The following is an 18,713-nucleotide window of genomic DNA, read 5'->3' on the forward strand; positions in this document are numbered from 1 at the left end:
ATGGCCTCTGTGGCAAGCTATCAACAAAGCCGCAAAGCCTAACAACCAAATCGCTTGCTTGTTCACTGTTAAAATAACGGTGCGAGCATAATGCAATAAGGAAGTGAAAGGAAATTGTCATCATGTCCACAGATTTACAGATTACAGGCAGCAGTGTACTGCAGATGTTTAGTGGAACGCACCACTTTCTATCTGCTATAAATGTGAACAAACATGAAAGACCACATGTTCAAACATCCATATGTACAGTAGTAGGTAGTGAAACTGCAAGAAATTCAGAGACTCCAACAACTTCAGAGTTCTCAAACTTGAGCTGAAACATCAAAAAGTAAAATAAATAAATAAATGAGATAAAATGAAGTAATCATAATACCCATAATGGGAAACAAAATAGGTGAACAGCATTGCTTTAAAAGTCTAGGTGGCATTTAGTGAAAGGTCCTCTTAACACTTGAGTGTCTTACACATGAGACATTGGATATTTATTGATTCAGCAGTGTCAGTCAGTCCTGCACTTTGCCAGGGGCGCTAATCCATGTGATGGAATTCATATGTCTACTTCATATTAAGTTTCCCGTGTTGCTTATTGACCTTTTCATCTAGCATTTTCCCTCACTGATGTGAGCTGGCCCCTTCACGGAAGCTGTCTAGAGCCATTATTTTGCTGCTTTCGATTCTGCTCCGGGTAAGAAACACGTGGACACTTACACACTTGAAAGGAGGGTTTTCATGTGTAGAGAACCGACAGTCTAAGGTACTGGGTGCAGTAATAAGTACAGTCAGGTCCATAAGTATTTACACAATGATGCAGTCTTTGTAATTTTGTCTCTGGACGCCACCGCGGTGGATTTTAAATCAAACAATCAAGCTCTGATTGAAGTGCAGACTGTTACCTTTAATTGCAGGGGTTTTGCAAAATGTGAACGGATTACAGTTATTTTCATGCATATTCCCATTTTCAGAGGCTCAAAAGTAATTGTTCATTTGACTGACAGCAGTCTCACAGCCAGTTGAGGCCTGTTCCCTCATTATTTCATGACAAACTAAGCAGATAAAAGACTCCAGTTGGTGAACTTGCATTTTGGGAGCTGTTCATTGGAATGAGGTCCAAAGAGATGTTGAAGAAAATTAAGGAGGCCACCACAAGGCTACCCCCCCCGCAAAACGAACAAACAAACAAACAATCAAACAAACAAATAACCAAATACATCTTAAAAAGAAGGAATGCATTCACAAGTTCAGCAAGCCTGAGAGGCCTTTAAGACCAAGGAAAACAATAAAAGCAGAGAATCACAGAAATCTTTCTTTGGTTAAGGAAAGAGCATTTTCAAGGAGGTAGGTGTATCATTCTCCAATCAGAATACTTCACCATGAATGCTGATAAAGAGGGTTTACCAACTGGTTATACTCAAGATTAGGAAGGCCATATTAGACTTTGCCAGAAAGGATCAATAAGAGGCTGCTCAGTTCTGGAAAAACATTTGGAAATAATCAACTTGATATAATTTGTACCAGAATGATTGGGACTGATAAGAAGGAGAGATTCTGCTCATGATGTGAACCATACCACATTACCGTCAAACATGGTGGAGGCAGCATTATGGTATAGGCATGTATGGTTGCCAGGGAAACCGGCTCACTAATGTTTATTGATAACAAAAGTAACAGGTTGACTCCTAAAGTGTACAAAAGTGGAATAGCACTTAAATGGATAATGAGCCAAAGCATACTGCAAAAACCAACCCAAAAATTTCTCAAGGCAAAGACATGGAATATTCTTCAGTGACCCAGGCAACCAACTAATCTCAACCCAATAGAGCATGCTTTTCAGTTACTGAAGACAAAAACGAAGGCAGCGAGACACACAAGCAGGCAGCAACTGGAGAAAAAGCAGATTTTGGTGATACCTGTGGATTCTAGACGTCAGGCAGTCATTGGATTTTTATCCAAGTGGTAAAAACAAACGTTCACATTTAAAATGATGTTAGTTTGTCCAATTATTTTTCAGCCTCTGAAAGTGGAACAAAATAAATTAAAATGTAAATGCAATACTTCTGTTAAACCCCTTGAATTAAAACTGAAAGTCTGCACTTCATTTAAAAGTTGAGTTTTAACAATTGGCAAGTTTTAATTTTTCTCATCTGCCAAACTTTTAACATTAACTGAGGGTGAAAAACGGTCACAACAGACGGCAGAGAGACGGGAATCTTTCCGGACATTTGCATGCTATGGTCAAAGAATCGTGAGCAGTTCCAAAAGTATTCAAATGAAGTCATGTTTAAATCATGTTTAGTAGTAATTTGGTGGCAATGAAGCTATTAAGGCTAATGATTTATAGGTGCATTGATGCTTCCGAATAACAGAAAAGAAATGTATAACAATCAGCGTAAATAGCTAACGATGATATACACGTACAGAATGGGGCCATTGCCACTCCTTCTTTTCTCCTGAGTTATACTTTCCTACTGCATTTCTAACGTTTCCAAATTGTTAGTAAATAAACATTTTCTTTTTCTCAGCTGTAACTGAGTTTAATGCATGCCGGGCAGAAACAGCCCGTAGCGCTGGTTTTCGCTAGGTTATATAATGGAAATAAGGAAAGTTAGAAAAAGGTCATCTGGTTTTAAAAAATAAATAAATCCACAATTACTGTTATTTAAGGCGTAAAGGTGTTGCACTTTGTAAACCTGCCATCCAACACAACCTTCTCTGGCTGACTCCAGTAAAGCTGAAGCTGGGAAAGCACAAGAAAGGAAAGCAGTTTAACTGTATAGGAACATCATTTTTAGGTGACAGGGTTGTGTTGTGAGGCATACATTTATATTACCAGGGTCCCTCACGTCTCTTTTATGAAACCACACACACACAATTACAGCCATACACATAACGCACATATTTTCAATTTGCAGTACCTTCCTGACCACAAATGAAAGGAGGATCCTTGTCCTTTAACAATACAATATGATGAATACTTTCTTGTCTTCATGTTGAAAAGATCTTCTCTCCATTTGCCCTTTTAGCCAGCTCAATACAGAACAGCACTTGATTAAATCCCATCAGCACAGTTATTTGGATCAAGGACCTTGATTAAAATGCTGAAATATGAGTTTGCTATCTTGTGTTAGGCTTAAATCACAAACTCATTTTAGTGACTGACAAAACGAGCAAACAATCAAACAAATAGAAACACCATGTTCCTGTTCTTATTACTGAAGCTATAAATAGAATTTATGATTCTGTCCTCTCTTTGACATCAGTTTGTTTTTTTACTCATGCATGCTGTGAAATACAGTGTACACAATGTACTAACAGACACTGAGAGGTGCCTATTGCGCACTTGTGGCTTCTACTTATCGCGTATTACATCACGTCATTACTGTTTCGCACTTTACTGCAGTTTCAATAACAACTTGTGTGAGTTCAGAGAAATTCTGATTAGAAACGATTGGCACATATAATATAGGTAGGAAGGTACAATTTAGGTTGAAAGGAAACTCTTATCACTGGGCCAAATGAGACAACCATGCGATGCGTGTACAGCCACTGCAGTCCTACAAGCTGTGTGTGAGCGCCTCGACTATCTTTTTAATTAATATCTGCCTCGAGGCAACTAGTTAGATGAAAAACATAGAAAAAGCTTTGGTGCATACCAATGGTCTGTAAATCCAGGCTGGAGTAAAACACTCTCTCTGTGGCCAAAATAAAAAGAGTTTGTTTGAGTCCAATTCAAAAAAGTTTTTTTTGTTCTTTTTGTTATTGAAATGTTGCACAGATCGATATTACTGATACAATTCATTTTAGCGTATTTAGAATAAAAAACGCAAGTATGTGGGGAAAAAAAATCGTGATATTTTATCACATCAGCATTGAGAAATGATCCACTTTCAGGTTGTAGGACATCTCCGTGTGAATGCTTAGAAGGACCGCAGTCTGGAAAATTACTGACTCGAATCCTTAGACAGCAGTACGCTGATGGATCCGTGGAGTCGCAAACACAAAGAGCCATATGTACTTCTGCAATTAAACAGTAATGATGGAATAGGTTCCTTAGATAAATGTAATGGTGTATCATTAGCTCCCATGGTCTGTCATTTTGTATTGGGAAACACTGAAATAAGACATTAAAAACCCATTTCAAAGCAATAATACTTTAAGCACCAGTCAGCAGTTCAAAAGAAAGAAAAAAGTTTGTCTACACTAAACACTAAAAAGAAGGTCAAACCTGCCACTCGGAGCATCTCTAACGTAACACACAAACAAATTAGGAATTAAGCAAACCAGATTTGGGAGCAATGTGGTATATCTAACCAGACCAGCATTGAAAAGGCATCAAATTGGCCGCTGAATGAAAATCTAGCTGAAGGGTAGAATACAAAATCTTATTTGAGAAGCAGTAGTAGACATAATTTCAACCGCCAATTTGTTTGCCTCTAAGCAATTCAAAAAAAAAAAAAAGAAAAAGAGGCATGAGCAGTAATCTTTATGTGGTGAAAATGTGAACTAATGTAATGAATCGAGGATCATTTGCCCACAGCAAGTTTCTATGTGTGTGTACTTTGGTAGGATTTGCTCTGCGCATGTGAATTTAACATTGAAGAACACAATTGGAAATATTTCTGAAGTCTTTTATCTGTTCCAAACTAATCTGGCACTCGCTGAGTAAACAATGCATTCCTATTTGACAAGAAAAAGATTGGCTCCGTGGACGCACATGTGAGGTTATCGCTCGGGAGACGAAGGGGAAATCAAAACAAAGCTGCGACTAACCAATCCTCAACCGGCTCATAAAAGGACAAGAGCAAACGTTATTAGTAATTGCTTTTTTTATTTGAACTTTTCATCTTTTTTTTTCTTTTTTTTTTTCAGATAGATCACAATGAACACAGCCTTTAGACAATAGCAGTTGAAATAATCCATACAAATGAATGTCTCTGGTCTTTTCACCAGCTGCCCATTGTAGCGTGGAGTCCTATGCTATCAGTGCGGGCCTGGAGGGTGAGGGGACAACACTGACAAACATTGGGTGCTTGCTGTAACTACCAAAAAAAAAAAAGGCATGTTGTCTGTGTGTGTGAAGCAGTGGCTGTCTGAGTCCATGTGCACCTGCGTCGGTGTGAGTCAGAGACCAGAGGTGGTTAGCCACATTCAACAAGGCCCTGTCCTAATCACTTGATAAAACCAACAGTCTCAAGTGGGCAAAAATAACCCACTCTAGAGTTCAGTAATGCACTGCTAACAGTGTATGATGCCAACAGTGTGTAATTAGACAACAATGAAAGGCCTTACATTGTGCTCCACCTCCCACTATGTGTTGACCTCAGCAGCAGCCTCTGCTTTATTAAACAGCAAAAAGCCTGAGAGGGGGGCCATGGCTTTAAAGAATACCTTCTGTCCACTGAACCCAGCTCATTTCCCCATTTGCCCTCACGTTTGGGAGCGTACAGACAGTGGCTGGGCCTGTGGAACGCCATTAGAGGGGACAGCACTTTCAGCAGCAGGGCTCAAGAATCCTGGGATGACCTCTGACCTTTGTTGTTCAGTGAATGTCAAAGTAAAAAAAAAAGAAAAAGAAAAAAAGAAAGAGACAGTGCAACAAAAGCGGTTTAATTTAAGGGCGAATTAAACCTCTCGAAAAGAAGGAACAGAAATCAAGGAGTGTTTAGTCAAAATATGAAGGCATGAAAGTGAATTCTGCACGCGCACACACACGCACAGAAAGCTTGTTCGAGCATGAAGACTGAGCACAAAGAGATAAAAAGAAAAATAAAGCATGAAGAAAAGTGTGGAAGTGTCACATTTGTCTGGGTAGTGTTTTGCCCTCTCTTTGAGCCTTTACCTCCAAGGGGCTAGCATTTAAATAAAAGGCAGTGTGTAGCTGAAGTGCCTTGGTGTTATTTTTGTGTATGTGTGTGTGACAAGACTTTTTTTATGGATCACAGTTGTAGCGTGCTCGTAGAACAGCACATTTTAACTGTTTGTATGTTGTGAATGTCAGGTTTGCTTGATTTATCCAGATATTTGAAAGAGATAACAACAAGGAGAGAGGAAAAAAACTCATTTAAAAAGAGCCATAAATATTTTCTTCCTCTGTCAAAATCCTCCAAGTCCTCTCTAAAAACAGCCTCTGCCATCTCCCAGGAAAAAGAGCAAGGGTAAGACGAAACCAAATACTCTGCAGATGAAAGAAAGGAGAAAAAGGCAACGCATACTTTGCTCCACAGAGGCGAGAAAGCCAGTGGCTTAGGAGGAGAAAAGTAAGCAAATGAAGGGTAGAATGCACAAAATGTAAAAAAACATGGCAAGTAGGTACAACAAAATGGCAGACTGACAAGAGAATGTCCAAACATGCATCTCAATTAAGAAAAAGGAAGCAAAAGAACTCGGATGTGATGTGTTCACAGGACTGAGGGTGTTATATCTGCTGTTGAGATTCCCATTCAGCTCTTCCCGGTGTTAAACGTACCAGGAGTCGTATGGATCTGAAGTCACTGTTCCCTCTCATGGCTGCATCTCCACATACATTTGGTGATTGTGGTCACATTTTTCCAAAACACATCTAATCTAGTAGCCTACTGTTCTGCGTATTTTACCACCAGAGAATATTAGAAAAAGCACCTCCCGCTATTATTTCAGAGAGTGGCCGAAATGTGCCAAAATTGTTTCAAAAATAAATGTCTGTATCTTTTTTATTCCTCTTAAGAAAGCCTGAATGCGAAGTCACATGGCTCTATAAAACCATGTACCTAAACAGCAAAGACATCAAAAAAAAGGAAAAAAAAGAGAACTTCAGATAGAATTTTAGATGTCAAGTTTCTCTGCAAACTATGATAATTCTAACAGGTATTGAGTACATACATAAACAACACAGACTGCTGAAAAAAGAACCTCGTTTGGTCCTTTATAGAAAATGCACATTCTGGTGGACCAGGGCTTTATAAGCAGTCACAAGCTCCACAGATACAACAAGCTCTCTGCAGAGACAGTAAGGCAGTTTTATGATCACCAAGGAAACCACTCCACTTTCCATATGGCAGGTTTCTTTTTTTGGAGATAAAGTAAAAACATAATGAACAGAAAATACGTATACTAGTTAAAGAAAATAGCTGCCCTGTAAAAATCTGCTCAGCAAAAATATTTGAACTGTTTTTTTTCTTGTGGTTGTTGCTTTTTGTCGTTGGTTCGAACCGTATTCTAGATCAGCTGGCTCATGAAGCTTTCAACAGTTATTGTATCTGATCCAGCTGGATCTCAGGGTAAAAAGAGGCGACATCTCAAAAGCACTGAAGCCAGCCTGCAAAGATGCAGAATAGAGATGGAAAAAAACGAAACAAAAGAGAAAACACCAACATAAAACCCAAACTAAAGCAAACTCACAGAGTTCGACAACTACTAAGGCAACTTTTGCCAAATACAATATAAGCCCAAGTATATTGCAACACAACTATATATTAATTTAATAAAATACACAATATAGCTTTTGTACACATAACAATTTGGCTCAAATGCACAGAAATTGCAGTAAAATCAATAAAAAATATGTCAATTTTTTTGATGTAAACACATCTAAATTGGATACATTTACACATATAATGATATTATGTATAGTGAGAATGTGAAGGGACATTTTCTTCTTCGCTTATATTTTTGGATATTTGTCTTCGAAACAATGGCAGTGTCCTCTGTAGTTCTTTCAGTTAATACGCCGCTCTCGACCTTAACGCCAGGACACATTTCGTTTAGTTTCCTCATTTCGTCTTCTTTTTTTTTTCGTTTTCTTACAAAATGTATAAATATTTTTGTTAATATTTGGACACTATACATGGATTCATACATACAGTCATCTATATAATCATATAGATATCATCTTTTCACAGTTGAGGAAAAATGTCCCTTTTTTTTTTTTACAACTTGCCTTAAGGCAGAGCCACACACATGATAATTCACCGTACACAAGGGACTGAAAGCTGATGACGTACATGTATAGGACAATTCCACAGATGGACAGTTGTGTTTAAGCATTTGTGTCTATGTGTGCGTGTGTGTGTTTGTTTGAGTGTGGTGAGGCATCAGTGCGTGTGTCAGCGTATGTTTGCGCAAAGTGTAGTGCACGTGTGTAAACTTGTGTGCGTGCAGCTACACCGGTCAGCAACGTGAACATTTAAATAGAGGTGTGAGACAGACACAGCTTACACATGTAGCTACAGATGACAGAAGAAGCATGGTTACACTGGTAATAATTCACCTTCAGCGGGACACTGAAGCCACTCCGACCCCCCAGTTCATAACAAACCCCTGCGAACACACCCCTGATTAACCAATCTTTTCAGACACAGGATCCAAACACTTAGATTAAATTCAAAAAGGATAAGGTCGGCTTGTGGATTTCGGTCTTTTGACTGCCCCAAAACGATTAGAATTTGTTTCTGCGTCCACGTCGATTGTCGCATCTGACCATAAATAGTCCTTTTTCGATCGTTTTTCATGTCCATCACACATAACAGAAATCCACCTACACACTTAAATATGTAGGATTTCACGAGACCATGAACAACACACTTATGAGCTGGTGGGCACTTAGATAATAAGCTTGCGAGGTGCCTGAGGCGAGAACCTCTGCAATTTGCTTAGGAATCCAAAACATAAGAGTTTATAAATTCAGAAGAATTCAGATGTTTGTTACCAAGTTCCTTTCTGTTGGTAGGGATCTCAGCACCGAAACTGGTGCTGAATGACTGATATATTAAATGTTCAGTGTTTTCTTACGACAAATACAGTGAAAAGAGCTCCTGTCATAAGAGCCATTTAAGCTTTTTTCAGTTTGTTTTGGTGAGAGTTTTGGTATGAGAGTTTGTGGAATAGCACCCTACTCCTCTCTCTACCGTCTTGACTTCTTTTTGCTGCAGTTCTTTGTGTCACTTCCTGAGTGTGCCAGTGGCTTCACTTCCCCTGCAGTCCTGCAATAGTTTGTCGATGTCTCTCACCACCTGGTCAGCGTCCATTCCGTCACGGCTTGCATCTGGCTCCACCTGCTCCAGGACACACTCCATTTCACCTGCTGCCTCTTGGCTGATCCTAGAGCGAGCCTCTGCGAGCACCTTGGCCACTGGGTCTGAAGGAGGCAAGGAAGGGTAGACCCCCTGTTCTCTGGTTTGTTTGGTGGGTGACAGGTACTGACCATCAGGAGGACCATAGTGACCAGAGCAGGTGGCCGGAGGTGGTTTGCCTTCGGCCCCGTCGGCGGGGCTTTTGACTGAGGAGCAAGGAGACATGGTGAAGCAGCCCTTGGTAGGACTGCTGGAGGCTGAGGGTACCTCTTGGAGCAGTGGGCTGAGAGCACGTTTCGCCTTCAAGTAGGGCTTGACGTTGGCAACCAGGACGGTGTGGTCACGTCTCTCCTTGCCAAAAGTACAGAATGTTTTCTTGCCATTGGGGTTGACAGTCTCGTAGGTCTCTGTCTCTGGCACAGTCTCCATCCCTGCTGGCACAAACATATTGTTGCGGTAGTCGATACCCTCTGCCTGGTTTCCTCCAGTGGGGAACTGGGGCATCCAGCAGCGGTCAGAATGACCGAGTACTCGGCACTCCTCTGTACAGTTCAGACAATCCTCATCTGCAGAGAGAAAAAAAGGGAGAAGGAGTGAGTGGACGGAGAAGAAAGTGATCTTTATGTCAGTAGTGAGCACAGAATTGAGTACAACCACACAGGGAGAGGGTAGAAGATTCATAGAAGTATCATGGAACTGAGCTGCACAGGAAGTTGGAGCCTTAAGTCTTAGAACTAGAGCCAGTCCTAATGAAATGATGCAAAAAAGGAAGTGCCCGATCAGGCTCCCCCTATCAAAACACGCATGCACACACACTTATATTCATGAACACATGCACATATAGTACGTGCACATAGCTTTTCAAGGGGACTGGGGGACACCTGCTAGCAATTTCCAAAGCCCTGATCAAGGGGATGGCAAAGCATACAGAAAGGATGGGGAGGGAGCAAGAGGAAAAACAACAACAGTTGAGGTTTGGCAAAGGCATAGTGCCGTTATCATAAATTCATGTCAGTGGGCTTTGAAGCCCTCCCTAGACAGAGAGGCTGTGCCAAATGGCTTGTGCTTCTTCCCTGTGTGTTTGTGCCTGTTTATTTGTGTGCTCTTGTTGCTGGCGTGTGCACGCATGTGTGTATAAGTGTGTGTGTGTGTTCCCCGCTTTCATCTCTATGCAGAAGGATGCACACTCTGGCTGATTATGGGAGTGTTCATGCCTGTGTCAAACGGATCCAGAACTTGGTTTTAAAAAGAATAATAATAAAAGAAGAAGCACTTTTTTCCCCTCCTTTTGGGCATAAGTGAAAAAAAAATGTGAAAAATGAAACAAAACAAACAACCAAAAAAAAGCATCTGTTGTCCCATACTAAATGGAATTTCTACATTGGCTGGGTGGGACGAAATCAAGAGGACACACAGAAAGACAATATCTGAACAGTTCCAAGAGCACAAATAAAATGAACACAAATAGGTCCTTGTTTCCCATCATCATGAGATGTGACCGTGAAATATACTGTAAATGTGACAGAAAAACATTATCACGCCATTAGTTAAAGACGCATAAACTTAAAAAGGGACAGGTTGGGGCAATCTCACAAATGTTATAACACACAGGAAAATTTAACAGCCATCTCCGGTATAATAGAAAAGGTTATTTGCACAGACGTCTAAAGAGCTCAAGCTAATTGCATATTACTTTTGAGATACGCCATGCGCCTCTTTCTGTTTGTGGAACCATATATGGTAAACACCATATTTCCAATTTCTTGCAGAAATGCAACACTAAGGCAGCTGTCTCCAGGGAGAGAAGCAAGGCAGTTCTAGTCACAGGATTTTCATATCTGTTTATGTAGCCCAGTAAAAGTGAGAGCAGAACAGGTGGCAGACAGAAATAATTGAACATAGCCATCTCTCTTGCTCATTTTCATTACAGCTTGTCACCTCTTTCACCTCTCTGGCTGATAGGGTTGCCAACTCCCTGAAAAATAAATAAGGGACACCTCGTGGTCAGGGCCGGGCGACCCAGTTGTCTTCACCCTTCCCAGTGTGGTGAATTTTCTAGCTCTTTTTTTGTGTGTGAAATTATTTTTTTAACCATTTGACTTGAATTTGATTTAAGTAGATGTGTATTCTTTGTGATATGAACACATGGGAAACAAATGATCATTTAGCCATTTATTTTTAGCTCAAAATGACAACATTAACACAATAAAACAGGTCTCCTTCTTAAACAGAAGCCTGTCATGCTTAACTTTTGAGAATATAAGTAAATCTTTCTTTAAAAGAACTCTGTCCTGCTTAACTTAAAATAATAGAAAACAATAGAAAGAAAAACATTCTTGTAACAGTGCACATTTAGTGCATTTAGTACAATTGGCTTCAGTTGAGGTATTATTTCAGCTTTTCTAATGCTAATCAGCTGCTCCTGTTTGTAAACCCACTTGCTCCGATGATTACGCATCATAACTCATCATCATTATTCATCTATGTATTACTTTTATGTATTAGTCATCAATTTGTTGTAATCATCTATCCTTGCAGTTGTTTATTACACAAAATAAATTATATTATCACACTTCTGGCCACATAGTGCTGATATTCACTGCACATGCCCATATTAACTTTTTCCAGCCAGGTGTTTTCCTTTTTCCATTCTTCCCTTTCTCTGAGGGGAACAAACATTGCTGCTCTAAAGCTGGGCTCACACTGTGCGATTTTTGGCCCATTTTGAGCCGATTTTTGAGTGATCGGACCGATTTTGGCCTTCATCGTGCGTCGTGTAGTATACGTGGGGTAACGAGAAGTGATTAACACCTCACGACCAGCTCCCGATCATCAATCGCTCGTGAGGGTGTCACCACAGCCGCTCACACTGCTCGCGCGCAAACACGTAAACATCGGTGAAAAAGATGGAGCAGCGCGGCTGTGCAGCGTGTGATCTGGACACAAGCGATGGAGGCACAACTTGTAGAACTTTGGAAAGCTCATCCGAGCCTTTTCGATGTGGCATCACAAAATTATCACGACCACAACAACCGTGAAAATAGTTGGATTTACATTGCTGCTCAGTCACAGCTGCCCGATCATGTTTTTCATTAGCAATTTAGCAAAGTTGATGGTGGTGGTGTGTGTGTCTGTGTGAGTGTAAGACGGAGAGAGAGAGCGCGACAGATTTTCTGTTATAACCTTCATTTTATGGAGGCACAGTGTGAGCACTCAGGTCGCATCAGAGCATCGGGCGGTATAGTGTGAGACCTGCATCGTGACCTACCAACTGCGAGTCAATCGTGCAGTTTGAGCAGGAGCTGAATAACGTGACTGAAAAAATCGCACAGTGTCTGTCCAGCTTTAGGTGTACTGTCGTCCGAGACTTGCACCGCAGTGTCGGCGTTTGTTTCCCTGTTGGCCATGCTTCTTGTTGTGGTCATTTGTTGTCTTCCGGTATTTTCTCCGTAAGCGACCTTTCCTCGACCAATGAGATGAGTGGTAATCTGAATTGTCATACTCGTAAGTGTGCTGTCAGCTCATTGGTCACAAAGCAGGAGAGGGGCTGGGAATTATGTTTTCAAACAAAGCGTTAATTCCATTAACATTTATAGACTACTTTTGATTCTCACTGTATTACGGGACAAAGTGCGTCCCTTATTAGCTCAATACGGGACGTGTACTTTTGTTTCGAAATACGGGACGATTCCGTATTTTAAGGGACGGTTGGCAACCCTACTGGCTGACTGTTAATGATTTAAACCTTGATTTCTTCATTGTTGCACACTAAGTTTGGAACCAAAGCACATTTTAAAAATCAGCGTAATTTATCTTCGTCTAACAAGCCTGTTGTGGTTTCAGCTCTTGAAATGCAAATCGGTAGGTGGAATTTAGATGAATTTGTTACCAAGGAGAGTGTTTGCTTTGGCTTTGTTTTAAAGGCAACATTAATTGCAGTTAAAATGAGGCTACTAAGTGCAGCATTCCACTATTGTTTCCAACTAAATGTGAAAAGACAACATTGCTGTTAAGAGCTGCGACGCTACCCCCATCAATTCCATTGTGCAATGCATGAACCTCTGCAGCACGGTGAGAGTGCTGCTTTAGAGACCACAAACTTGGGACTAATACAATCTTTGGTTGATGCGAATGAGCAGGCAGAGTGGATGTGCTTGAGTGCACTTGGCTAGGCTGTCTTTGCTGTGTTGCGGGTCAGCAGTCTAGATTCCTAAGAGACTGCCCTCCTAAGCTGTAGAGATGAGCTTAACACTTCACAAATGTTTGAAGAAGCCAAACAGTGCTGGCAAAGAGAGCTTGACATTTCCCATGCTGAAGCAGTCATCTGAAGAAGAAATAAGGTGAGCTGGAAAGCAGAGGCCAGACCAGTACGAGACGGACTACATTTAAATAGTGTGGGGGTGAGTGCATGCGTCTGCACGCACTGAGAAATGGGAGAGTGTGTGCCTGTGTTTTGTGCAAAAAGTGATTTGGGTAAGAAAGTATAAACAACATGTCAAAGCGATTCGGTCCAAAGCTTGTGCATGAAAAACAAAAAAACAAACCTGAATGCACTTTCTAATGACAACGCGCTGTTATTGTGATCCATCACCAAGCTACAGCGTACAGGGAATACATGTAACCACGCTTGGTTAACAAACCAGTGTGTGAATTCCAGACACAAACAATTCATCTGGCCTCAGCAATGTCTCGTGATTGTCCATTCAACACGTGTAAATTAAATTATAAATAATCCATTTTGACATATTTCCCTCTGTTTAGTTGGAGGAATCCTCTGATAGATTATTCATGTCTCAGCTGCACGTTCAACCTTGAGGCGTTCTCCTCATATCTATGACTACCAATATGACATATGAGAGCAGAGGTGACATTCATCTCGCACTCTCCCTCCTTCTCTCACTTTCTTCACCTAGGCTTCACCAGCTCTCTGGGATGGGCAGTAGATGTCTGGATCAAGGACACATTTGCCTGTGTTGATATGGCCACCAGGGGCATGCTCAGCAGGTTCTCTCTTGCGATTATGTGGTCCAATATAAGCTACACCGATTGACTGAAAATCTGCTCATCTGAACTGATACGGCAGTATAAATATTTCCTATTTATATTAGCCAATCATCGAGGAAGCACATTACCTGCATTATATCTCCACCGCTTTATACCTGCACTCGTTTGGCATCTTCAATTTGAAGTCGGTATTCTAGATATTTGTTGTAAAATCAAAACCTTGAGATGAAAATGAAGATATTAATATATACTTTCACCATGCACAGAGATTTTTTTTTATCTTTCTTTGTTCACTCATTTACAAAACTGGCCTAAACACCAGGCACTGACATTATAAAGAGATATATATATTTTTTTAGACTTCATCTTACATTCAAGTCTCAAAAAGGCCTTAAAGAGAAACAGAGCTGCTACGTTTAGCAGGGTTAATTGCCTTACTTACGGGCAAAATTTCAAGAATGCGCGACAGTGACTTTGATAGGACATCTCTGTAGCTGCCAGTTATCTTCAATGCTAAAAGCACATTAAAATGGATATAAAAGTCAGAAAGCTGCTCTAAGAAATATTTCAGCAATAGCAAAAGGACACAATGTTTCAAAAGAAAGCAAATAAGTACATGATTCGTGTTCACTGTTTTATTTGTCAACATCAGTTTTGTGAGATGAGCCAGAATAAGATAATACGTTTGGTGAAAAGAAAAAAAAAAACGCTGAATGAAGGAACTTTATTGTCTTTAAAATGACCTAATGATCAGTAGTAACACCATGTAACCCACAACATCATTAAGGCTATGTTCACACTGCAGGCGAAAGCGCATCAAATCCGATTTTTTTGACCCTATGCGACCCATATCTGATCATGCTATGACAGTGTGAACGGCACAAATCCGATATTTTCAAATCCGATCTGGGTCACTTTCGTATGTGGTACTGAATCCGATACATATCCGATGTTTTAGAAAGCGACTGCTGTTTGAACGGTCAAGTCGCATTAAATCCGTCTTTTACGTCACTGACACAAGACAGACGGCAATTATCAGCGCCAGAGAAGCACCCGACAAGACATTGCGAACGCTTCCTGGCCATCCGGTGAAACTGCTGGGAAGACAACGTTGGAGAAACGTTAACATTTTATTTGTACTGCATAACCTGCAGATTCTGACAGAAATCTGTAACTATCCTTTGAAGCACAGCTCCTCTAAAACAGCAATAAGGATCATTATTAGGTTATCTACATTATTATGTAAATAACAAAATAACAAAGCAAAAATTGGGAAACATGAAGTCCAAAGTCTTTATATTAAGGGCCATCAGTCAAACAATATTGTTTGCTCTTGGTCTAAACAGAGCGCGTTGTGTGTGACGTCTTCTTTTGCGCATGCGGGCCGCTTTGAGCGTTCACACTAGAGCGTGTTTGCTGTCGCATTTTATTTGTAGTGTGAACGAGCAGACAAAAAAAAATCGGATTTGATCAAAAAATCGGAATTGAGCATTAAGGCTACGTTCATACTGCAGGTCTTATTGCTCAATTCTGATTCTTTGATCAAATCCGATTTTTTTTGTCTGCTCGTTCACACTACAAATAAAATGCGACAGCAAACACGCTCTAGTGTGAACGCTCAAAGCGGTCCGCATGCGCAAAAGAAGACGTCACACACAACGCGCTCTGTTTAGACCAAGAGCAAACAATATTGTTTGACAGATGGCCGTTGATATAAAGACTTTGGACTTTCCGTTTCCCAATTTTTGCTTTAAGTTATTTTGTTATTTACATAATAATGTAAATTTACATAATAATGCAAATAACCTAATAATGATCCTTATTGCTGTTTTAGAGAGGAGCGGTGCTTCAAAGGATAGTTGCAGATTTCTGTCAGAATCTGCAGATTATACAGTACAAATAAAATGTTCACGTTTCTCCAACGATTTCTTCCCAACAGTTTCACTGTCAGTTTCGATGTCTTCTCCGGAGCTGATAATTGGCGTCTGTCTTGTGTCGGTGACATAGAAGACGGATTTAATGCGACATGACCGTTCAAACAGCAGTCGCTTTCTAAAACATCGGATATGTATCGGATTCAGTACCACATACGAAAGTGACCCAGATCGGATTTGAAAATATCGGATTTGTGCCGTTCACACTGTCATAGCATGATCGGATATGGGTCGCATAGGGTCAAAAAAATCGGATTTGATGCGCTTTCGCCTGCAGTGTGAACGTAGCCTAAATCTCTCTGAGAGCTAGCTAAACTGAAAGCTAGCCATTACCCTTTTTTGTTATGCTACATTTGATCAAATTTAGAACAGAACATTTTGTGTATGATTAATACTTATTAACACCAATTTGAATTCCTCTGTGATGTTGTCCTTGGCCTTGTTTTCCAAGGAAATCCATGTACTGTAAATAAGTTTTAAGAATTTAAGAATTATCGCAAAAAACACGTCTTTTGAGGAAGATTTAAAGCTGATTTATTAGTAATGGTTGAATTAGAGTCTTTACATAGTCCAAAAGTTTGGTTTACATTTTTTTCTGCTTTCAGTCAGTTCAATAGGTCGATCTTAAGGATCTACCGGGCTGAAGCTGTGTTTCACAGAAGTGTAGGATCTATAATCGGGAACCTTTCATAAACCTACTACATGAATAACAATCGAGTTTCCAGAGTGAAAAGCCAAGAAAGAATGAAGATGATGTTACCAAAAAAAAAGAGGCTGAAAAGTTACACAACCAGTAGATTAAAGAACTGTGTCGTGCTATCGTTTAGTAAGTGATCACATGCATTCACACTCTTTTACTGTTTCACATTTTCAGCTTAACAGAAATTTCCATTCACCTCAGCAGCACAGCAGCAGTTAAGGTGTTATTCTTTAATGAGCCGCAAACACCTATTGAGTCTTTCTAAATTGCAAAAAAACCAAAAACCTCCCTCTCATTTGCTGACAAAAAGAAAGTCTTTCTAAATTAACACTTCATTAACAAGGACCGGACCACATGACATGACACAAGCAGGCAAAGCAGTGACTAATAGAGAGGTAATGGTCACATCTCTCTAAATAATGAGTTGTTTTTTTTCTCTCCTCTTCAACTAATTTTTCAAAGTTTTAGGCTGGATGCTTTCAATATGATGTGCACAGGGTGTGCAACGAAACCTGTGAGTGTAAAAGTGTGCCTGTGTATCAGTGTGTGTCATAAAGCATGGTGTGATTTCCCTAAACAGCCTTTTCTCCCTCCAGACGCCTGCCCCCCTGGCCCTACATGCCCATCCCTCCTCGCTTTATTACCCAGCCCTGTGATTAATGTCCCACTGTCACACACTGTGGTTCCTGAGAAGGGAGGGGTGAACCAAGAGGGAGGTGTACTCAAAGGCTGCGGCTAGCAAAAACATAACACTGGGAAAATCCATAGCATGTTAGAGTGCTCCCTAAGTTCAAGAACTTGTTAAAAAGTTACAAATCATAAATTTCATCAGTCGTTTTCCTCACAGTCACACCTGGGGAGTCTTTAGACAGCTCTATAAGCTACAGAAGTAGCCTATGAGGCTAAAAAAAAAAAAAAAAATCAGTCAGTGCATTTGTGTATATTTGCGGTTGTGTTGTGGTGAATTTCTCCCATACCACCCAAGGTGGACAGGAGGAATGGCAGCTGACGAATCGCGCAGAGCATCTGTGACAGACCATGACTGCACCTGTTCACCTGGGGGAGCTCGCAGTGTGGGTTTAGGTGTGCATGTGTGTGTGTCATTTTCCTTTTAATCTCCTCACCTAGTTCTATCTAGCCCAGCTGATCCATCCGTATACACCCACCCACCCCACACGCACACACATTCCCACATTCTCAGCCAATCAGGGTAACTAAATATTTGGACTGCACAGATGAGAGAGTCTCCACTCTGACTGAGCCTAATGTTTGCTAAATATCTGACTTCTCAGGTCGCCGGTCGACCAAAAACAGTACTTAAATAGAGTATTTCAGACTTTGGGCCTTAGTGAGCCGACTGTGCTACATTATCTTGTCAAGAATTCAGTTGTCAAGGTAGACTGGAGGGGCTACACAAGAAAATAAATTATATATAAAAGAAAGCAGTATTAATTAATGATTATTAATGAAATAGATTTTAATGTAAATGCATTTAAAATCTATGGAAGTGGTTTTATGCTGCCTCTGTCATTTAAGTTGTTGACAGACCTGTTATGCTTTAGTTTCTTCCAGATTAAAGTCAGTCTATATTTCTTTTTAGCAGCACAGTTTTGCTGTGTTGAAAATGAGGACATTACTCAAGTGAATTACTGCATCCGATACTGTTATGAATCTAAAACAAAGCTGTGCTGGGAACGTTGGCTGTTCTCTACAGTTGGCCAGTATATTTTGCCAACTTAATTTCAAGAGGCTGGAAAACAATAGTATTTCCATGAAACTGCTGCTTTGGTGTACTCATCACAGTTTGCTAGGGGACCAGCATTTTACGCCGGTCTACTGCTCCGCTTGAAACCAAAAACAACACTAAATTTTGCCTGTGATGTGATATAAATTGGTAATTTGGAGCAAGCTGAACGTTTAAATAGACTTTTTTGCTCCTCTTTAACTTATGTTCCTGCTAAATTGTGGAGTCGATGTAAAGCATACCTTAGAGATGTTGAGTGAGTAGATTTTATTTTTCATGTGCAGTGG

General features: G+C 40.4%; 1 protein-coding gene across 2 annotated transcripts in view; it reads right to left on the reverse strand.

Annotated features, from left to right (window-relative positions):
• Nucleotides 1-4,845: 4,845 nt before the first annotated feature.
• Nucleotides 4,846-18,713, reverse strand: part of pcdh17 (protocadherin 17) — a 68,825-nt gene continuing 54,957 nt past the window's right edge. For both annotated transcript variants that reach the window (XM_080885842.1, XM_080885841.1), the window contains exon 5: nt 4,846-9,610. In XM_080885842.1, the coding sequence (XP_080741968.1) occupies nt 8,913-9,610 (698 nt within the window). In that variant the 3' untranslated portion in view covers nt 4,846-8,912. The remainder of the gene's footprint in view (nt 9,611-18,713) is intronic.

Source organism: Rhamphochromis sp. 'chilingali', assembly GCF_963969265.1.
Source record: "Rhamphochromis sp. 'chilingali' genome assembly, chromosome: 6".
Lineage (NCBI taxonomy): Eukaryota > Metazoa > Chordata > Actinopteri > Cichliformes > Cichlidae > Rhamphochromis > Rhamphochromis sp. 'chilingali'.